Source organism: Amblyraja radiata, chromosome 7, assembly GCF_010909765.2.
Source record: "Amblyraja radiata isolate CabotCenter1 chromosome 7, sAmbRad1.1.pri, whole genome shotgun sequence".
Classification (NCBI taxonomy): Eukaryota; Metazoa; Chordata; class Chondrichthyes; order Rajiformes; family Rajidae; genus Amblyraja; species Amblyraja radiata.
Genome location: NC_045962.1, coordinates 42,360,378 through 42,384,272, shown reverse-complemented (window position 1 = coordinate 42,384,272; position 23,895 = coordinate 42,360,378). Strand labels below are relative to the sequence as shown.

Below are 23,895 nucleotides of genomic sequence, written 5' to 3'. Positions count from 1 at the left end.
TTATTTTCTCATGGCAGAACATTTTACACCCGCCCCATTCTCCTCCCCTCGCCGTGGCATTGCTGTTCGCTACGTTCCTATCCCAGGTCTGGCTCCCGCTGCACTTGCGATGCTGTCTGTAGCTTTGATTTGTACCATGGACTCGAGGTCATATTATGCGCTTGGCTAAGAAAGATGCGAGGGCCAAGTGAGTTGCGGGCATGCAGTACATTTGCGTGGTCATCCGGCGTCATTGTCGGACAAGCAAACAGATACCCCGATTGCAAAGGGGCCCGACTGTATTATATTTTATACCTCATGCAAAATGCCTTCTGGTCGGGACCATTCCAATTAAATAAGTGTATATCTATCCCATTTGCCAACTATTCATTGGTTAAATCATATCATGTCGTGAAATTAACATAACACCAGATAACACACAGCCCATCTCGGCCCATCGCACCTGTGCCGAGAGAATGCCCCAGTTAATCCCCGCCCCCCCTGTGGCTGGCTAGCATTTCTCTAGTAATTACTTATTTTCTTCGGGGAGTTGCTTCTAAATCAGTTTCTCTGATTCTTTTAGGCGTGGTCATGTTGTATAGCAATAAGCAAGGAACTGTTTTTATCCGCTTTGTCGCGATCGAATCCAGAATATTTTAATTTTCTCTGACTGTACATCATTCATGCACTTTGAACAGCCCGAATAGCGGATAGGATGAAAACGATAATACGATACCGTTTAATATCCAAGAGAATACGCAGAATATGATTAAATGCACGTATTCATTTCCTTGATGCAAGCAATTAGTCAATTTAGAGAAAGCATTTTTATTAAGTAAGAAAGGACGAAAAAGATTGATTTATGCACCGCACAGTACAAAGTTCAGAAGAACCCACCACCCGTCATCTTGTTTAATTTATCCATAGAGATACGATTCATAACAGTAGGAGCCGAAGGTACTTAAATTCCGAGAAAAAGTATGTTAGTATGCTGCAATTGTTGCTTCATGTCCAGAGCCGGACCGTGCCGTCGGAACCTCCGGACACCACGCATTCAGCCTTGTGGTCAAACAGTGCGCACTGCACGGCATCCTCATGCCCCACTAGACTGTGTAACTGGGCCGTGGGCAGATCCAGAATCTTCACAGTCCCATCGTTGCTGGCCATGATCACCAGTTGACCTAAGCGAGGAAAAAAACAACAATGAAAAATGTAGAAAGCGGCATCCTTCTTAATGACTATTATTAGAGCAGAGCGATCAAAAAGGTCCCACCTCTACTCAACCACTGCAAGTTTAAGACCAAAGCGGTTCGAAAAATACCAGATTCCGCCTGCTCACCCCACGCTCTCTCCGCTCCCCAGTAATCTGGTTTCTTGTAAATATCTAATTAAGTAATCTGCAATTATATCTAAAATAGACACAACATGCTGGTGTAACTCAGCGGGATAGGCAACATCAGGAGAGAAGGAATGGGTGACATTTCGGCTCGAGACCCTTCTTCAGACCCAATAATATCTACCTATTAAAAGTTCATATGGTGTCAAGAGTTCCATGCAGTGCATCAGATTAGATCCCACATGTTTAGGTTTAATTTACAATGGGAATGTGAGCATCATCAGGAGGAACTGGAATTAATGAACGCGTAATTAAAACACAAACGTCCTGCATCAAAGTGGAAGCTATATTTTGCTTTTGACAGCATAGCAATGAGGGGAAACCTATGGTCTTGCGGGAAATACCCTGTGCATTGCGCCTGAGTAGGAGGGATGTCAATGTCTTAGAGAGAGGGCAGAACTATCACGCGCTGGTACCAGTTATACAGTGCATCAGATACACCGAGAGATCAGAGCAAGTGGGTTTGTTCTTACAGAGAGAAATGTTAAGGTCAGAATTAATTTGTTCCATCAAATCAAGGCCCAGTTAGGAATCACAACGGAAGCATTCTGGCATCTGGATTGATTTTCTTGACAGAGCGCATTGACATCGTGTGACATTTTAATGGATAGGCATAATTTAAAATGATTTAACAATATACTTGCAATAATCTGCACATTGTTGAAGGGGAGCGGGTGAGAGGGTTGCAGTTTTTCAAAAGCCATTGGTTATTTAAGGGACATTGGGGCAGGAATGATGTTTCCCCTGGGAGGGACATCATAAACAGGGGTCACAATCTCAGAGTCAGGGCTCGGCCATTCAGGGCTGAGAAGAAATGTCTTCATCCAGTGATGGTGAATTTTTAGAAGCTTCTACCTACCAGGTCCGTGGAGAATCGAATATATTCATAAGAAATCGACAGGTTTTCAGATATTAAGGGGATCAAGTGATATGGGGTTAGTGCAAGATAGTGGCGCTGAGGTAGAATGTCAGTTTGTGTGGGAAGGAACTGCAGATGTTGGTTTACATTGAAGATAAACACAAAATGCTGGAGTAACTCAGCGGGAAAGACCGCATCTCCGAAGGGTTCCATTCGTGTTATAGGAATGCGGAATAACCAAACCTAAGGTTGACTTGCTTATTATTACTGCGACCCTTTCTCCCTCATAAGAGACAGATGGAGTTTGTGGACCTTGGCCATTCCCCTGGAACAGAACCACAGTTGCTGTGATATTCAGCCCACGATGGTTAAGTACAGCAGAGACAGATGGGCGTGTATTCATAGCAGGGCAATCATGTATTAGGAAACATGGGCAGCCAGTGCACTTCACGATCGGTGCAGGTTCCAACCGTAGTTTAGGAAATACGCGTGTCAGCTGTCTAATCCTGACCTCAAATCAGTACCTCATGCTTGTTTTAGACACAACAAGATACAGTTACTCCAGCTTTTTGTGTCTATCTTCGGTTTAAACCAGCATCTGCAGTTCCTTCCTACACTCTGACTTGTTTTGTTTGGGTTCGTGTAAATCAGTTTCATTGTTCGGTGTCAACTGTGAAGGCTACTTGTCATCGCTGTGCAAGATATAAAATGTGCAGTGCTCGTAAATCCGCCAACATCACGCCATTCCCAGAAGCTCAGCCACAGTCAGTATTCATAGAAACATAGAAAAATTGGTACAGGCCATTCGGCCCTTCGAGCCAGAACCGCCATTCAATATGATCATGGCTGATCATCTAAAATCAGTTCCTGCTTTTTCCCCGTATCCCTTAATTAATTTAGCCCTAAGAGCTAAATCTAGCTACCTCTTCCCCAGGCACTGCATCTGACATTAATGGTTCGGATGCTTTAAATATTGCTCTCTTCAGACCCTGAGACCACGAGGAAAATCATACGCTTAGAGTGACCTTCTCATTGCAAACGTGATCAGGGAGTAGCGGGCAATACTGTAATTTTAGCTACGTTACAGATGATGGAAGGGGGGGGGGGGGGGGGGGGGGGGGGTGAGTGTTGTCGGGGTGAACACATCATATATCTGCTTTTAGAAACTCAACCAATTTAGATCCCTGTATCAGCTTTGTACTGACTAGTTGGAGGGAAGCGTACACATATATACTTTAGGTCGTTAAAGATTCACGCCGTGATTGCCAAGAATATTCGAGTGTCTTTGAAAGTCGAATACTTCGCCTCCGCAGTTAAGTGTGATGAATTCACACTGGTTTACCAGCCTTTAATAGCCAGCTAGCTTCCTCAGTCAGAACAAAGCCTGACGCAGCAGCAGCTGCTGGATGAATGGAGTGTCCAACGCGGCAGGTACGAGTATTTCTTACAGATCCTGGTGAAGACTAGGCTCTGCTGGAGTTTCTGTGCGATCCTTGTCCTTGATGCTAACTGCCCAAAGATCCCACTATCAGCTACCACACAAATGTACAGCGCCAGCACATAGAAAGCAAGGATTGAATGCGTGCCAATTAATAACATTAGGTAAAACGAATAGATAGATACAAGACTGCAAGGCGGTGAATTTGCCCACACACATTCCCCAGCATGGATCGATAATATTGTGTCATTATAAGCAGCCGAAGCAGAGGAAGGTCAACTGACTATTGCGGAAGAGGAATTGATCTTAATCGAAAAGCGATTTTTACCAGGATTGCAAAGCTGCTTTCAAACAAACATTACACTTGATTTTAAATATTGCCGCGCTGGTTTCAAAATACCCCCTTGTCAAAATATAGTGTTAGCAAATCTTTGTTTTGAAATACATTTCAATGTTAAAATGCATCTTGTTATTTCAAAACCAAGTTGGCAATATTTTGAAAACGCATATGATGGCTTGGGAGCAGGAAATTCAGGAATCCTCACAAGCCCCACATACCACTGTCCTTGTCCTTATGGTCAGAAGCCATCATTGACAAAAAATAAGTCCTCTCAGCATAATTCTGAAAGCTACTTTCCCCCCTACCATCCTTGGCTCGCTGGCAGCATTCATTCTTCACAGTCAGAATCCAGGCGGATGGTTTCCCGCAGTGCCAAGGAAGTGATGCACAGTTGGAGCTGCCATCTTGGGAAACAGGATTAAATGATGGCTCTTCTTGTCTTTTCAGGTGGGCAACGAAGAACCAGTGGACTGACAACCAAACTTTAGCTCTATCAGCAATGACACCAAAGAGTATTGGATAATTATCTTACTGCTGTTTTCCTCTCAATGCCAAAATTAGGCTTGTGCCATTTCAGAACTGTGGCCAGACTTCAAAGTAATTGTTTGCTGTTAAGTGTTTGGCTTGAATGACTGGAAGGCCATCATATAAATTCAAACCCTTTCTTCCTTGAGTACAATGTTTGTTTGGTGAGCTAATTCACATTTGCACCACATTTGCAGTTTGTGCGGTTGATTGGTAACTCAAGGACCGACCTCACTGGCTCCGCTGCAATGATCCGGAAACTTAAATTCAATTTATTACCATGTAACAGTCTTTTCCAGCGCTTCCTTCAAAGACGATTAATTTTGCAAGGTAATAAACTAGATTACATGGGGTAACGGCAATCACAGCCTGCATGCTAAAGGATAAATTATTGACAGCTCAGGTTTTATAGATAATAAATTGATCAGCCTATCATCTATCATCTGCTATAACAGCGTCAGTGCGCGCAGGCAAATTGTGCAGAGGAATGGATCAGCGTTTGGGGAAAGCTGTTTGATCTACCGTGTTGACACCATACTCAACTACTTCCTTTTTTGAAATTACCGAATACAACGGCCGCTGTTCATGTCTTCAACACAACTAGCATATTTATTCGCTTAAAATAGGCACAACATTCTGGAGTAACTCAGCGGGACAGGCAGCATGTCTGGAGAGAAGGAACGATGACGTTTCCGATCGAGACCCTTTTATTCCATTACTGACATAACAGCAGTGCCTACACCTCAGAAGTTCTTGATTGGCCGTGTCACACCTACGCGCAAGGCGCCAATTGTTTATGTTCTGGATCATGATAAACAGAAAGACCGATAGAGTTACAAATGAACTCTTAATTTGTGGCATTGTTTCCCAGTGAGCTTCAGATGCGATCCCAGAGCGTCAGGATTAAATATGCTGCGCAATGTAATTTGTTGAAAGCAATTATTAGAATTATTACCAAAGCTAAAGTGCAACTTTTCTTCAAAATGCGAGTTTACAATGTTGAAAGGTAAGGACATTTAGAGCCTAAATGACAACAGGACGGCAGAGAAGATTAATAGTTCATAAGGTCATAACTGATAGGAGCAGAATTACACCATTCGTCCTATCAAGTCTACTCCACTATTCAATCATGGCTAATCTATCTTTCCCTCTTAACCCCATTCTCCTGCCTAATCCCCATAACACCTGTACTAATCAAGAATCTATCTATCTCTACCGTAAAAAAATATCCATTGACTTGGCCTCCACAGCTTTCTGTGGCAATGAATTCCACATATTCACCACCCTCTGACTAAAGAAATTCCTCCTCATCTCCTTCCTAAAGGAACGTCCTTTAATTCTGAGGAAGTGGCTGCGCTGCCCTAGCAGCAGTGGCTCGCCTGCAGTCCGTCTGTTTTTTCCTTATTTTGGTTGTTTTCTTTTGTCCTGATTTAGTTAATTTTAGTTTGTTAGATTATGTATGTGTGTGGGGGGGGGGAAACATCTCCGTCTGCGCTGAGGCCTAATGACGGAGCTGGCGGCCTCCAACTGGGACCAACCTCCGGGGCTCCGGAGGCAGAGCCAGCCAGGACTTACCAACGCGAGGCTGGACGACTTCGGGGCTGTGGCGGCGTTCCGGCGGCGGCGACCCGACTTCGGGGCTGTGGCGGCGTTCCGACGGTGACCCGACATCGGAGCCTCGGCCGCGGGCCCAGTTGACGACATCGTCGGGAACTCGCAGGTCACAGGTTGGTGACCTGTTTTTCCGGAGCTCCCGCAACACCAGCTTTGTCCGCTGGACTGGAGGGCGGCAGCTTCAGCAGCTTCGACCGCCCTGAGCCGCGGAGTTTGAACCGGCCCGTTCGCAAGGCTTGGATTCTGCCGCGGGACTGACTTACTTACCATCACCCGGGGTTACAACATCGGAAGCCTGGATCGCCTCAGTGCAAAGGGAGAACAAGGAGGGACGAGACAAGGACTTAAGACTTTTTGCCTTCCATCACAGTGAGGAGGTGCCTGGTGGACTCACTGTGGTGGATGCTAAATCTGTGTTTATTGTGTGTTTTTGTTATTTTATTCTATGTTACGACTGCAAGGCATGAAATTTCAATAAAGGATACGTGAACTTGAACTTGTACTTGAATGACCTCTGGTCCTAGACTCTCACTAGTGGAAACGTCCTCTCCACTCTAGTTCAAGGCATCCCCTTTTCTGCAATGTTAGCCATAACAATAGCGTCCAGTGCTGCCAGTGGCCTGGCTTGAGATGGAACAGTGGTGGGTTTGATTACTTGTATGCGGAGCTTTCGGAGAGTGATACTGTCCTGTTGCTCAAAGGAATGGCCGGATGGGCTACCAGCCACTGGTGGGGTTGGGAGGAGAGGGTGGGACAACCCTCTGGGCTACCTCTAAATCCTGCCTCGTCCAATCACCAGCCCTGACTGGAGCATGATGACTCAGGAAGAACAGCAGCTCGAGGTGAAAAGGAGCCACAATCTAACTCTCTTCTTAAGAGGAATAAAATGTTTTAATAAAGTGTTAAACTGTTAACATCCCCAGAAATTAATATTATTGCTGACTTTTGCAAATTACTCCCATTAATACAAAGTCAATATTACTTTTCTGCAAATGTGTCTGCCTTATTCACAAATCAACCACAAGTCTATGAAGATCTGAAATATAGATAGGGACTTACTAATATTACCAATCCATTGGGAAGTAAAGAGAGGATCAAACACAAATATTTAATTAATTAAACAATCTTTTTATCAATTATGAGAGAATGCTTTTATCCTTACAGATGCTCATGATAAGATAATGCATTCACCTCAGTCAAATTGGGATGGAAATTAGAGTCTTGAATTTAGATAATGACATTTAGGCACAAGGAACATACTGGCTTAGTTTGTGAAATTCAATTAAAATGTTTGCAAATAGATTGTCAACAGTTGGATTTATGTCTCATAATTCCCAATGAGTTCCATTGTAAATGTTTGGAAGTATGATCTAACAGTGGCAAACTAGGAAGGGTAAGGAATGTACTGGATTGACAGAAGCAGTTCATAACATTGCCATAACTAATAATAAACTGGAAAATTGGGAGGCCTATAAGAAGCACCAATGAACAACCAAAAATTAATAAGGCAGAATATGAGAGTACATAAACAACACAAATAGAAAATTATTGTAAAAACTTACACGATGACCTATTCCAGAAAAGTGGATCCTTAAAGGTAAAGATAGGGAAATTATTGGTATGATGCAACATAAACAATTGAAGGATTTAACTGAGTTTGGAATTTGTCTTCACTAAAGGTGCAGAATAACTGAAAATGTTTAAAGTGTACCAGAAAATATCATAAACCAATGGTCTACTGCTGTGAGGAGTTAAAATTACTCGTAAAAATACTGGAAAAATTAAGGAGATTGCAAGATTGCCCACTTCCAAGATTTATAATAAAAGTAACTGCAGTGATAGAAGATGCAGTTATGATGATGTTCCAAAAGTCCGTAGGTCCAGAAACTGAGAAGAATGAAAGGAGCAGATATAATATCTATTCAGGAAAATAGAGAGAAAACTAGGAACTATAGACCAATTATCAAGGTGACTAGTTGTCAGCAAAATACTCAATACATTATTAAGGATGTGGTAATAGTAAATTATAATATGATTAGGCAGTGTCATTGCGACTTTATAAAAAGGAAATTATGTTTGACAGTTTTAGAGTTTGTTTGAGAAAGTAACCAGTTGGACAGGTAAGGGAAACTAATGGAAGTAGTTTATAAGTTCACATAAATGTTTTTATTTACATAAAATAGAGACTTGGAAGTGTCAGGAAGGAAGTATACTATATGTGGATAGAAAACTGGTCAAAAGATAGAAATCTGAGAGTAGGAGAAAATAGGTTGTCAGGCTGTTACGTTTTTAGAATTCATTTTTGACATCACTAACAAATCTCTCTCCCTCTCCCTCTCCCTCTCCCTCTCCCTCTCCCTCTCCCTCTCCCTCTCCCTCTCCCTCTCCCTCTCCCTCTCCCTCTCCCTCTCCTTCTCTCCCTCTCCCTCTCCCTCTCCATCTCCCTCTCCCTCTCTCCCTCTCTCCCTCCCTCCCTCCCTCCCTCTCTCTCTCTCTCTCTCTCTCTCTCTCTCTCTCTCTCTCTCTCTCTCTCTCTCTCTGGAATTCTCTACCTCAGAGGGCGGTGGAGGCAGGTTTTCTGGATGCTTTCAAGAGAGAGCTAGATAGGGGTCTTAAAAATAGCAGAGTCAGGGGATATGGGGAGAAGGCAGGAACGGGGTACTGATTGGGGATGATCAGCAATGATCACATTGAATGGCGGTGCTGGCTCGAAGGGCCAAATGGCCTACTCCTGCACCTATTGTCTATTGATACAAATAAGTTGAGTGAGCAGGCAATAAAATGGCAGATGCAATATGGCATGGAAACATATGAAGTTGCTTTGCTAGAAGAATAGAAAAACATTTTGGTCAGGATCTTCCTGACATTTTGGTCAGGACCTGTTGCCCAGATTTTGGTGAGAGCATAACTGGATTATATTTTGTATTTTGTCTTTGTACTCAAGAAAGAACATAGAACAGTACAGCACAGGAACAGGCCCTTTGGCCCATAATGACAACAGGTTAAACAAATTCCATGGTATAAACAAATTTCTACTGCCTGCACACATCTCGAATCTCTACAGCCCTGAATATTCATGTGCCTGTCCAAAAGCCTCTTTAGTGCTACAATCATATCTGCCTCTACCATCGATCCCTGTCAGCAAGTTCCAGGCACCTACCACTCTCTCTGTAAAAAAACTTGTCCTTCACATCTCCTTCAAACTTCTCCTCTCTCACATTAAAGCTATGCTATCTAGTTGTTGCCATTTCTACCCTGGAAGAAAAAAAAAGTATTTGATGCAGTGTAGATTCATAATAATCCACGCTTATCGTGACAAACATCAACTGGTCCTGTAAGACCATTAATTTAATGAAAAATACACTTTGTTCTGCCTGGAACATGTTGGTCTTCCAGTTCAATGAGATGTATGTAAGTGAATGTTGCCAACTGGCACCTTCCAAGGTGCAGGACTACTTGCTGAAGGACACACTGAAGTTCAGTTTAACCAGTACAAAGGCTTTGTGAGGAAAGACTGCAGTACAAGGGTCGGAACACTGAGGGGTCGGATTCTGTGTACAGTTTATTGTATTTTCGGTTTACATTCGGTTTACATGAAAAAGGTTTGGAGAGGGTTGGCCTATGAAATGAGTGAGAGTAATATTGACTGCAGTTTACAAGAATTTGAGTTAATCTAATTGAAACATGCAAAATTGAGAGCAGTCGACAAGGTAGATGATGAGAGGTTGTTTCCTGAGGTCAAACGACTAGAACCACGGGTTAGCAATTTAAGAGTGAGGTTAAGAAATATTTTAGAACTCAGAGTGCTGTAAGTCTCTATCATTTCTCTCCATTTCATTTGGTTGCTGCTATGTGCTCAGTCATTCAGGGCTCAGATCAATACATTTTTTGACACAAATGGAATAATAATGTAACATGGGAATAAGGCAGCGTCTGTTCAGAATATACCATGGCATTCACTGGGGCAACAGGCTCAATGTTGCATATAGTCTTATGCTCTTATCAAAATGCAATTACGCACAGGATATTTGGCATGGTACTGATATTTCCGATATTCTAGATACTCAACACAATTGACAATATTTGTTTAACTAAACAAAAATATTAAATATAACACATTATGAAAGCAGAACTGATGTAACTGAAACATCAAACTGTTCCTTTGTTCACATACTAAGAGAATTGCCGAGTATTTTCATTCTGTTTTATGTTTCACTTCTAATTTTTCAATTGTACAATTTCAGTCTTACTTTCCAGTAGATTTGAGTTTAATTCAAATGCATTATGATAATTACCATGGGTGCCTAGATATCTATCGACACAATGGATGATTATATCTCCAGTGCAGCTGTCACAATATAACCATATATTTTACCATGTCAGGGTAAGCATTATTACAATTAGCAATATCCTTTGTTATTGGGTTTCTTCAGAACCATTTGGATTAAAATAGAACAGGCTTAGGCTCTTATTGGAAATAGACTGAGAGGTAACCTGGCCGTTAAAAAAGCTCATGCATTTTTTGTTATAGTTTACACAATTGCAATGTCAAAAAAATCCTTTTTGAAATGAAATCTCTGAGGTAATGTAGGAAACTACATCAAACACCCACAAACAACAGTTACGACCAAACTGTTGCAAATGTTACATGTTGAACAATAAATATTGGCCGGGGCACCAGGCAGAAATTATCATCATCATCATCATATCATATACATTAAAAGTCTGATCTTGTACGTGTGGATATGTATGTGTATATGTGTGTGTATATGCCAACGTTCACAAGATTTTTACTGTTAAAATCATTCCTGCCAGCTTCCAACACACTTCGATACAATGTTGTGACACAGGAACACTCTGAACTTTTCACCTCACTGGAGGGGGAGGGCGAATTGCTATTTCAACATGCAGGGCAAGTGCAATTGGAATTTTTTTTAAAGCCCACTGCTGAGGGAGGCTGGGGAGTGCTGGAATCATACTTTCGGAACAGGTTGAGTTGGAGGACCATGCCTCCCGTGGGGTCTAAGGGTATGGAACGGGTACTTTGGGGGAGCAGACCCAATGGGTCTGCACATGGGCTAGTACTTATTAAAAGTCTGATCTTATACGTGTGTATATGTGTATGTATATGTGGTTGTCTTTACATCTTCACAAAAACACTACGCGGAAACGATAAGATTTTTACATATTCCGATTGACATATTTCCCTTCGAGGCTGGGATCACCTTATCTGAACATTTTATGCTTTATTTCTCGACTTATTGACTCATTACTGATTAAAAGTCTAAAAAAGTCAAGACTTTGAAATTAAAATGACTAGCTTCAACTGCTGACTGATGACTGATGACTAATGGCTAGGCTAGCAGTGATCAGTATCACTGAAGATTTCATCCTATATTTGACACGTTATTCACGATTAAAGCTTTAAAAATGCCAACTTTCACAAGATTTTTACATATTCTGATTCACATTTCCCCCCTCGAGGCCGAGATCACCCTCACCGAACATTTTATGCTTTATTTCTCGACATTACTGATTAAAAGTAAGTACGTTTTAAAAACATCAAAATACTTTGAATTTAAAACGACCAGCTTTCACTGATGACGTCACAATGGCTCAGATAGCAGTGATCATCTTCACTGAAGATTTCATCCTATATTTGACATGTTATTCGTGATTAAAGCTTTAAAAATGCCAACCTGCACAAGATTTTTACATATTCTGAATTACATTTTCCCCCTCTAGGCAGAGGTCACTTACACTGAACATTTTATGCTTTATTTCTTGACTTATTACTGATTAAAGTTTAAAAAAATCAAAATACCTTGAATGTCAAACCAACCACCATCAACTGATGATGTCACAATAGCTCGACTAGCAGGGGGAGGGCAAATTGCTATTGCAACACACAGTGCAAGTGCAATTGGAATATTTTTTAAAGAGCACTGCTGAGGGAGGCAAGGGGAGTGCTGGAATCTTACGTTCGGGAACGGCTTGAGTTGGAGGACCACGCCTCCTGTGGGGGCCACGGGTAGTGAACGGGTGCGTTGGGGGAGCAGACCCCCAACAGGTCTGCACTTGGTCTATTTTTCTTTAAAATTGTGCTTGCAACTCTAAGCTTCACTTTGAAGCCTCAACAAGATAGTTTGATGGGGTATGTAAAGAGTACAAGAATGATTCGAACATAGACAGAGGCCGAGAACGTTTGTAAAAGCTCTTTGTAGAGTAATCCAAACAGTTCTATTTTCTTCTTTTCCAACACTTTTTCTTCATTTTTGTAACCTTCAAAAACATGTCCATTTATCTATTGATAGCCACAGCTGAGTCTGTATACTCTATATGTTCAGCTGATGATACTGAGTCATTGTGTTTATGTTTTTTTCCCTTGCATTGTCCTTGGATCTTTTACCAAACACTTCACATATGTAATCTCTGGGATCAGTTTCTGTTTATACTGTCAAACCTGACAGAATTTTCATGAACTAGTCTAAATACCATTTCCAACTTTTCAGCTTAAAGGGAAAAAACCTTAGATTCACAAGTCCACCTTCACAAATGAAACTCATCCCGGGAAACATTTGGTAAATATATGTTGCACTGTCTTGAGCCTCCAAGTTCTTCAAGTGAAAACTTATGGTTTTGTAAAGGGTTACTTAATTTTGTTCTTTGTTGAGATAACCAAGGAGATTGATGAAGGCAGAGTGGTAAATTTGCAGTAAGGCATTTGAAATGATCCCACATTGTGGACTGGTCCAAAAGGTTAAGGCACATGAATGGATGTAACATTGGCCTGGTAATAGGGGGTAGAGAGTATTGATGGAAGGATGTTTTTCTGATTGAAAGTATGTTCTCCCACTGAGATTGGTGCTGGAACCTTTGATGTTTGTGATCTATGAAGAACTTGGATTTTAAAATAAGAGAAAGAATAAAAAAAAAGAGGGCATAGTTTTAACAGGAGGTAGGAGATTTAAAGAGGATCGGAGCAGCAATTTTCTCTAGAGAGTAGTTGATATCTGGAACTTGCTGTCAGAGTAGATGGTGGAATCAGATACAATTACTACATTTAAGAGGCATTTAGAAAGACACGGGAGACAAAACACGCAAGAGGCTTTTCTATGATTGCAAGTTTATAATGGTGCAGTGCAATTCTTATCATCTTGTACAAGTAACAAATCTACAAGATATTCCACTTGAGGAATGTCCAATGGAGTGTGGCCCATATACCATGTGATCCTATGATCATGTTGCTTTGTATCAGATAATCAATTTACATTAATGTGGGCTACGTCAATAACCAAATCTATACAATTAGACAAAATGTCATTGATCGAACCATTGTTTGCAGCTTGGACCCCCAAAGAAAAAACCTGCAAGAGATACAGAAATATAGATTTATAACAGTAGGAGGTCACTCAATCCGTTGTGTTCTTGGTGGCACACTGTTTTTCTTGTAGTTAAGTCTTGTTGTTGTCTGCGATATAGCTCTTAAGCTCACTTTATGAGTTCTGAGTTCTTACCCCTGGCTGAAAGGGAAGCAACTGTGGAGAAAAAGGAGGTGGAAGGGAAGAGGCCATTTGGATAGTCTCTTTCTAGAGTGATGTCTGTGATTATCATTGAGCACAATCCAACATTTGATTTACCACCTTACTCCATATAGGTTCTTCTTGATGATGTTGCCAATCATCACAGTGCAAAAATATAAGCTACCAGATGAACATAAAGACTTAAATCAGAATTACTTTATACGTCAAGATGTGCAATTTACACACAAACTTAAGTCTTGTATATTACCTAAGCACTGACTTCAATGTGTGTTTGCTGGTCTTAGTTCACTCACACTGCTCCCAAACAGTGCAGTAGGAAAAAATGAATAAATGAATGAATAAGTTTATTGGCCAAGTTTTCACATACAAAGAATTTGCCTTGGTGCTCCTCCCGCAAGTGACAACATGACATACAATGACAGGTAGGAATGACACATAAAACATAAAACATTAATAATAAAATATATCGATTAAACATGTGAATTAAATAAAATACCAGAGCAAAAGGAGGCTACAGATTTTTGGTTATTGAGTAGAGCTACTACTCGTGGAAAAAAACTGTTTTTATGTCTGGCTGTGGCAGCTTTGACAGTCCGGATTTGCCTTCCAGAGGGAAGTGATTCAAAGAGTTTGTGGCCAGGGTGAGAGGGGTCAAAGATGATCTTACCCGCTCGCTTCCTGGCCCTTGCAGTGTACAGTTCGTCAATGGAGGGAAAGTTGTAGCCAATAACTCAGAACTGCTGTAGTTTTGGGAGCAACAGCAGCAGGAGTTTAGCAAGAGATACGACTGATTGGCTCTAGCCCAAGTGGGAGAAGTGAGTCAGTGCTGGGAAAACAGTTGAAAACTGAGGAATTTGGTTTGTAAATTGGTAAATCAGGCAATTTATCAGTCAATTTAAGCAAGACGGCTCTTAGCGAGCGGCAGTGAGTGAGCGGCCCTGTGAGAAAAGTGTGAGTCTTTGGCTCGAGAGTCTTCGGAGAGGAGACCACGCAATACGCTTGAGAGGTAGAGACGAAAGAAGGAGATGTCAGGCAAGCTGATTCAGTGCGATGCTTGCAGTATGTGGGAGGTCAAGGACACCGCTGGTGCCTCTGGCTGCTACAAATGCGAGAAGTGCATCCAGGTAGAGCTCCTGAAGGGCCGTGTTGGGGAACTTGAGAAGCAAGTGGATGACCTCCGGTTCGTCCGAGAAACGGAGTCGTTCCTCGACAAGTCCTACAGTACGATTGTTACACCTAAGGTACTGGAAGAGAGAAGGTGGGAGACAGTGAGAACGGGAGGGAAGCATGGAATGCCAACGTCCCCGGGTGTTGTACCTCTTGTGAACAGGTTCACCCACTTAGAAGCTGTCGGGACAGAAGAGGTGTTTACACTGGGCGGCGGACTGGCTTGTGATGCGAATAGGGCTGTTGAGCCAAAACTAAAAAGGCCTAAGGCAGGCAATGCCATTGTAGTGGGAGACTCCATTGTGATAGGTACGGACAGGGGTTTCTGCGGCAACAGACGGGATGCGAGGATGGTGTGCTGCTTTCCTGGTGCCAGGATCCAGGATGTCACGGACAGAGTGCAGAAAATCCTCAAGGGCGAAGGTGAACATCCGGAAGTGGTAGTGCATGTCAGCACAAACGATGTCGGAAAGAAGGGGATGAATATTCTGCAGCGTGACTTTAGAGAGCTCGGAAAAATGCTGAAAAGCAGGACCTCCAGGGTTGTTATCTCCGGTGTGCTTCCAGTTCCTCGTGCTGGCGAGAGCAGGAACAGGGAGATACGGGACCTGAACGTGTGGCTGAGGAACTGGTGCACGGGGCAGGGATTTAGATTCTTAGATCACTGGGATCTGTTTTGGGGTAAGGGGGAACTGTACAAAAGGGACGGATTGCATCTTAACAGGTGTGGGACCAGCATTCTGGCAGGCAGGTTTGCCACTGCTACACGGGTGGTTTTAAACTGAATAAGGGGGGTAGGGTGTCGAATGGGATAGTGGAGGATGGAGTTAAAGGGAAAGGGTTTCTTAAATGTGTGAGCGTAGAGACAGAGGGGTGTAAAATGAGTGTAGAAGCAATAGGTAGCAAGGTGAAAAGTAAAAGTGGCAGGCAGACAAAACCAGGGTAAAAATCAAAAAGGGCCACTTTTCAACATAATTGTATAAGGGGTAAGAGTGTTGTAAAAACAAGCCTGAAGGCTTTGTGTCTCAATGCAAGGAGCATTCGTAATAAGCTGGATGAGTTGAATGTGCAGATAGCTATTAATGACTATGATATAGTTGGGATCACGGAGACATGGCTCCAGGGTGACCAAGGCTGGGAGCTGAACATCCAGGGATATTCAATATTCAGGATTAGAGAGGTTAGCTGGTTAGAGAGGAGATTAACGCAATGGAAAGGAAGGACATTAGTTTGGAGGATGTGGAATCGGTATGGGTAGAGCTGCGAAACACTAAGGGGCAGAAAACGCTGGTGGGTGTTGTGTACAGGCCACCTAACAGCAGTAGTGAAGTTGGAGATGGTATCAAACAGGAAATTAGAAATGCGTGCGACAAAGGCAAAACCGTTATAATGGGTGACTTCAATCTACATATAGATTGGGTGAATCAAATTGGCAGGGGTGCTGAGGAAGAGGATTTCTTGGAATGTATGCGGGATAGTTATCTAAATCAACATGTAGAGGAACCAACGAGAGAGCAGGCTATTTTAGACTGTGTATTGAGTAATGAGGAAGGGTTAGTTAGCAGTCTTGTTGTACGTGCCCCCTTGGGCAAGAGTGACCATAATATGGTTGAGTTCTTCATTAGGATGGAGAGTGACATTGTTAATTCAGAAACAATGGTTCTGAACTTAAAGAAAGGTAACTTTGAGGGTATGGGACGTGAATTGGCCAAGATTGACTGGCAATTAATTCTAAAAGGGTTGACGGTGGATATGCAATGGAAGACATTTAAAGACTGCATGGATGAACTACAAAAATTGTTCATCCCAGTTTGGCAAAAGAATAAATCAGGGAAGGTAGTACATCCGTGGATAACAAGGAAAATCAGGGATAGTATCAAAGCGAAGGATGATGCGTACAAATTAGCCAGAAAAAGCAGCATACCGGAGGACTGGGAGAAATTCAGAGACCAGCAGAGGAGGACAAAGGGCTTAATTAGGAAAGGAAAAATAGATTATGAAAGAAAACTGGCAGGGAACATAAAAACTGACTGCAAAAGTTTTTATAGATATGTGAAAAGAAAGAGATTAGTTAAAACAAATGTAGATCCCTTGCAGTCAGAAACAGGTGAGTTGATCATGGGGAACAAGGATATGGCGGACCAATTGAATAACTACTTTGGTTCCGTCTTCACTAAGGAAGACATAAATAATCTGCCGGAAATAGCAGGGGACCGCGGGTCAAAGGAGTTGGAGGAATTGAGTGAAATCCAGGTTAGCCGGCAAGTGGTGTTGGGTAAATTGAATGGATTAAAGGCCGATAAATCCCCAGGGCCAGATAGGCTGCATCCCAGAATACTTAAGGAAGTAGCTCCAGAAATAGTGGATGCATTAGTAATAATCTTTCAAAACTCTTTAGATTCTGGAGTAGTTCCTGAGGATTGGTGGGTAGCAAACGTAACCCCACATTTTAAGAAGGGAGGGAGAGAGAAAACGGGGAATTACAGACCAGTTAGTCTAAGATCGGTAGTGGGGAAACTGCTAGAGTCAGTTATTAAAGATGGGATAGCAGCACATTTGGAAAGTGGTGAAATCATTGGACAAAGTCAGCATGGATTTACAAAAGGTAAATCATGTCTGACGAATCTTATAGAATTTTTCGAGGATGTAACTAGTAGCGTGGATAGGGGAGAACCAGTGGATGTGGTGTATCTGGACTTCCAGAAGGCTTTCGACAAGGTCCCACATAAGAGATTAGTATACAAACTTAAAGCACATGGCATTGGGGTTTCAGTATTGATGTGGATAGAGAACTGACTGGCAAACAGGAAGCAAAGAGTAGGAGTAAACGGATCCTTTTCACAATGGCAGGCAGTGACTAGTGGGGTACCGCAAGGCTCAGTGCTGGGACCCCAGCTATTTACAATATATATTAATGATCTGGATGAGGGAATTGAAGGCAATATCTCCATGTTTGCGGATGACACTAAGCTGGGGGGCAGTGTTAGCTGTGAGGAGGATGCTAGGAGACTGCAAGGTGACTTGGATAGGCTGGGTGAGTGGGCAAATGTTTGGCAGATGCAGTATAAAGTGGATAAATGTGAGGTTATCCATTTTGGTGGCAAAAACAGGAAAGCAGACTATTATCTAAATGGTGGCCGACTAGGAAAAGGGGAGATGCAGCGAGACCTGGGTGTCATGGTACACCAGTCATTGAAAGTAGGCATGCAGGTGCAGCAGGCAGTGAAGAAAGCGAATGGTATGTTAGCTTTCATAGCAAAAGGATTTGAGTATAGGAGCAGGGAGGTTCTACTGCAGTTGTACAGGGTCTTGGTGAGACCACACCTGGAGTATTGCGTACAGTTTTGGTCTCCAAATCTGAGGAAGGACATTATTGCCATAGAGGGAGTGCAGAGAAGGTTCACCAGACTGATTCCTGGGATGTCAGGACTGTCTTATGAAGAAAGACTGGATAGACTTGGTTTATACTCTCTAGAATTTAGGAGATTGAGAGGGGATCGTATAGAAACTTATAAAATTCTTAAGGGGTTGGACAGGCTAGATGCAGGAAGATTGCTCCCGATGTTGGGGAAGTCCAGGACAAGGGGTCACAGCTTAAGGATAAGGGGGAAATCCTTTAAAACCGAGATGAGAAGAACTTTTTTCACACAGAGAGTGGTGAATCTCTGGAACTCTCTGCCACAGAGGGTAGTCGAGGCCAGTTCATTGGCTATATTTAAGAGGGAGTTAGATGTGGCCCTTGTGGCTAAGGGGATCAGAGGGTATGGAGAGAAGGCAGGTACGGGATACTGAGTTGGATGATCAGCCATGATCATATTGAATGGCGGTGCAGGCTCGAAGGGCCGAATGGCCTACTCCTGCACCTAATTTCTATGTTTCTATGTTTCTATGTTTCTATAACCTTCTCAGCTGATCAGACAATTCACTGCAGGTTCCGGATGTCGTGCTTGGTGGCTGAGCCAAACCAGACCATGATGGAGAAGGTGAGGTCAGACTCTACGATGGCCATATAGAATTGGACCATCATTGTCTGTGGCAGATTGTGCTTCCTCAGCTGCTGCAGGAAGTACATCCTCTGTTGTGCCTTTTTGACTGTAGAATCAATGGTGGCTCCCCATTTAAGATCTTTGGAGATGATGGTTCCCAGGAACTTAAAAGACTCCACAGATGTGACTGTGGTGTTGTTGATGGCGAGTCAGGTGATGGGAGGGGGAGCTCTCCTAAAGTCTACAATCAATTCCGCTGTCTTAAGAGCATTGAGCTCCAGGTTGTTGCGATGGCACCAGGATGCCATGAATGATAGATGGCTACTGCTTTCCAGTGGAAGATACTTTAGATGGCTTTGAGCAGGGTTAGATTTGGATTGTATCAATACGGCATGAGTAACAGCAAGCTAGGCTGGCTGACTGACTGATATACTAAAGTAAGGGTACTGGGAGAGTTGAAGGATCATGGAAACCATATCACAAAGAAAGGGTAGAATATCCTTGCCAATGGCACTACTCAGATTATGGAGCTTTTGCAAGCTTAGTAATGCATGCAGCACAAATTTCTGAACAGTAATGATGTTCTATGTCCCTCAGAACACTGTTTTCTGGAGCCACAATGGCATATTTCTATATTACCATGTTAACAACGGATGGCCTCTGCTAGTGCTACGATGGATGCAGAGGTAATGGCCACCAGACACTAATGTAGATAGCTTTGCATGTGGTCTAATGGAACATTTGTAAAGCACCTGCTGGAAAGTATTAGTTCGTAACTCTGAGCAAAGTCACGTCAGGTTTGCGGGATTAATTACTTTGTTTTTAAATTTTGCACATAGTTTCAGCCAAGCCTTGTCGTTACATCAAGCTCTTCATGCACATACTCATCAGCCTACTGCTGTATGTTGTATCACTGAAGCCCTTGTTCTGCAATAAATCTTGTGTGATTCCTCCCAGAATAACTTGGAACATGGGTTACCATTATTCTCTTACTGGGTTGTGGGCCACAAGCTTGGTGAGTCATGAGATCCTATCATTAAATTATTGCACAACAGAATCTGAGTTAATTTGCTGAAAATGTTAAAGAGAGTGACAAGGAGTGTACCAGCATCTTAACATTTTCCTGGCATTTCTATCAGCTCCAGGCCGAGATGTAGTTCTTGGCTGCACAAAACAAGAAAGGGACCTTTTTGGTATTGTGGTTAGGATTGGGATTATTAGAAGAGAAAGTAGCTAATTTGCATCATGCTTATACCATCTGCAAATTGGCAATTGACTATTATTGAAGGATTGTCTGAGGAAGTGGATTAAGTATCTTTGAATACAATACTGGTGGTGGCCACTGATTCTGATTTCGATTGGCTATTCCCAGGTTCAAAATCATGAATGGGAATAGTTTTGATATCCTAAGCATCTTCATCTACTACTGTCTGTGAATGTATACCATCTCAATAAGGGAAAAGAAAGTTTATACAAGAGTGTCATGCAGTGTGTTTGTGCAACATCATGGCTGAGTGGCAGCACTGTTAGAATGTGTGAGATGTGAGTGTAAACTGTGCCATTGTGCTCAGTGTGTGGGAGTGTAGTGTAGGAAATTAAACTCCCAGCTTGGAAGTTCAATTAGAATTGCAAAGTGCTAAAATATTTGCATTTGAGGAAATTTTCACTGATTTTGATAATGCACGTGAGATGAATGAACTATCTGCCATGCTTCATCCAGCTGTTTGACACTTTCTCCAAGCATTTACCTCCTTAGTGTTTTCTCACTGTATTCCCAGAATTCCATACAATTCCCACCAATTCTTATCCTTTAATACATCTCGTCTTTAAATAGCCCAGGCCTGATTCAACAGTTGTTAGTCAATCACTATTTTGGAATCCCTGCAATCACAATCACTTTTTTAGTGTGTTTTTTGCTGACTGTATAATCATGTCAATGAAGACTTCATGAAGTTTACTTGATGGTTGCACTTGACAGATGGCTAGAGATTACATTTATGTTGTGATCCCTCCACCTGTTTTCCAATGCTTTCCATTCCCTACACTCCATGGGGGGGGGTGACTCAATATGCACAGATATATGTGGGGGTTGAAACAAATAAGTTGTCCCATGGATCCCAGCCTCTTGTGATGCAATGTCGCTCACTTTGAGAGTTCAATGTCTCATGTCTTCTAGCTGTTCCAGCAAATATTTTATTGTGTTTGTTAAAACTTGGATTACTCTCTAATATTTTGGTGTTACTGGTCAATGGTTTGTAATGTTGCATGTCAGCCATATTGGCTGATCATGAGAAATACTGCCAATACAGTAAATGCATTCTAGTTACTCTGTTTAATCTCATTTATAAGGATGGTAGCTGCCACAGACAAAATATTTTGTTGGTTGTAGAATTCTGTACCATTGATCTGTTTGCTTTATGTAAAAATTGCACAACATTTATAGTAGGGTAGATGATGCATGTTTAGTTGTCTTTTAAGAAAAAAATATGCCCCTGTTCAGTTTTATATTTCAACATAAGATATGTTAAGGCCTCAAATTTTCAATAGTTTCAAATATAATTGTCTTTTTTTTTGTCGATGCTATGCAGATTCAATATAAACTAAACATATCTACATAACTATACCTTGGAGTACTATAGTTATTTATTGATTTAAAATGTATAATTCCCACCAACATTTTCAAATGCACCATGTTCAATATGTATAGGTTATTACTGTTTTCTCTTAGATATTTGAAACAAACTTTCTTTATTTGAATTTATGTCTGATTGACAGTACCTAATTCAGGTTCCCCCCTCAGGTTACAAACATCCCACTTGTATACTGCCCATTCATATGAATGAGTGTTTGTGAGATAGAAAATAAAGTGGAGGACTTAAGGGCAAGGCTGCTTTACCAAAGGGAGCTGAGGGAATGCTCTGTGTTCTGTTTCACAGAAACATGGCTCACCCCCAGCTCCCCAGACTCAGCAGTCCAGCCTGAAGGTTTTTCCATCCATCGCATGGACCGTACACTGGCATCTGGGAAAGGGAAAGGAGGGGGCGTCTGCCTCATGGTCAACTCTGCGTGGTGCTCAGACATGGCAGTCCTATCCAACTCCTACTCTCCACACCTGGAACACCTGGCTGTGAAGTGCCGTGCCTTCTACCTACCAAAGGAATTCACCTCCATCATCCTGATGTCGGTCTACATCCCTCCCCAGACTGATGTCCATCTGGCACTGGGGGAGCTGCACGCCAAGGTCAACAAGCACCAGACGGCTTACCCCGAGGCATTTACCACCGTAGCCGGGGACTTCAACAAAGCCAACCTGAAGAAATTGCTCCCTAACTTCTACCAACATGTCTCCTGCAGCACCAGAGAATCAAATACCCTCTACCACTGCTACACGACCATCAAGCCTATCGCTCCATTCCTCGCCCTCACTTTGGTAAATCCGACCATACTGCTTCTTCCTGCCTACAGGCAGCATTTGAAGAGCGCACCCCCAGAGGTGTGGACTGTACAGAGCTGGTCGGGCGGGGCAGAGAAACAACTCCAGGACTGTTTGGAGTCTGTAGACTGGGCAATGTTCAGGGACTTGGCAACGGACCTGAATGATTACGCCACAGTTGTTACAGACTTCATAAAGAAATGTGTGGAGGACTGCATCCCAACTAAAGCCTTCCGAGTGTTTCCTAACCATAAGCCTTGGGGGAACCATGAGAACCGCATTCTTTTGAAGTCCAGATCCTGGGCATTCAGGTCTGGAGACACAGAGGTCTACAAGAAGTCCAGATACAACCTTGGTAAGGCTATCAAAAAAGCCAAATGCAACTTCTGCTCCAAGCTGGAGGATGAGACGGATGTTCGGCAACTGTGGCAGGGCTTGAATGCCATTACATAATACATAATACAAAAGGCGAAATCAGGAGGCAGCTCAATTGTCAGCGAAGCATCACTCCCTGAAGAGCTCAATGCGTTTTACGCACGCTTTGATAGGGAGAACACTGATGTGCCTTCCCGAGCCCCCATTCGCCGTGATGGTATTTCAGTCACAGTCACAGAGGCCGACGTCAGAAGATCCTTCAGAGGGTTGAACCCTCGGAAAGCGCCTGAACCTGATGGCATACCCGGTCATGTTCTAAAAACCTGTGTGGTCCAACTGGCTGGAGATTTTACGGTCATTTTCAACCTCTCACTTCTGAGGTCTGAGGTTCCCACCTGCTTTAAAAGGGCATCAATAATACCAGTGCCCAAGAAGAGCAAGGTGACGTGCCTCAATGACTATCGACCAGTGGCACTAACGTCTGTGGTGATGAAGTGCTTTGAGAGGATGATTATGGCACATATCAACTCCTACCTCAACAAGAACCTCGACCTACTGCAGTTTGCTTACCGCCATAACAGTTCAACAGTGGATGCGATCTCACTGGCTCTCCACTCCACTCTGGACCACTCGGACAACAAAAACTCAGATGTCAGGCTGTTATTCATTGATTACAGCTCGGCATTTAATACAATCATCCCCTCCAAGTTGGTTACCAAGCTATCAGATCTGGGTCTCTGTGCATCCCTCTGCAATTGGATCCTCGACTTCCTCATCCACAGACCACAGTCTGTCCATATTGGTGGAAATGTGTCACCCTCGATAACAATCGGCACGGGAGCACCTCAAGGCTGCGTGCTCAGCCCTCTGCACTACTCACTCTATACTCATGACTACGTAGCCGGACATAGTGCGAGCTCCATCATCAAGTTCGCTGACAACACCACTGTTGTGGGACGAATCACTGATGGGGACGAGTCAGAGTATAGAAGTGAGATCGACCGATTGACCAAATGGTACCAACACAATAACCGGACTCTCAACACCAGCAAAACCAAGGAACTGATTGTGGACTTTGGAAGGGGTAGGATAGGGACCCACAATCCCGTTTACATCAATGGGACGATGGTGGAAAGGGTCAAGAACTTCAAATTCCTGGACAAGCACATTTCCGAAGATCTTTCCTGGTCCCAGCACACTGATGCAACCATAAAGAAAGCACATCAGCGCCTCTACTTC

General features: G+C 42.8%; 1 protein-coding gene across 1 annotated transcript in view; it reads right to left on the bottom strand.

The window, feature by feature from the left end:
• Positions 1-787: 787 nt before the first annotated feature.
• spag16 (sperm associated antigen 16) overlaps positions 788-23,895 on the bottom strand; it is a 677,853-nt gene continuing 654,745 nt past the window's right edge. The window contains exon 17 of the mRNA XM_033024314.1: positions 788-1,160. Coding sequence (XP_032880205.1) covers positions 985-1,160 — 176 coding nt within the window. The 3' untranslated portion in view covers positions 788-984. The remainder of the gene's footprint in view (positions 1,161-23,895) is intronic.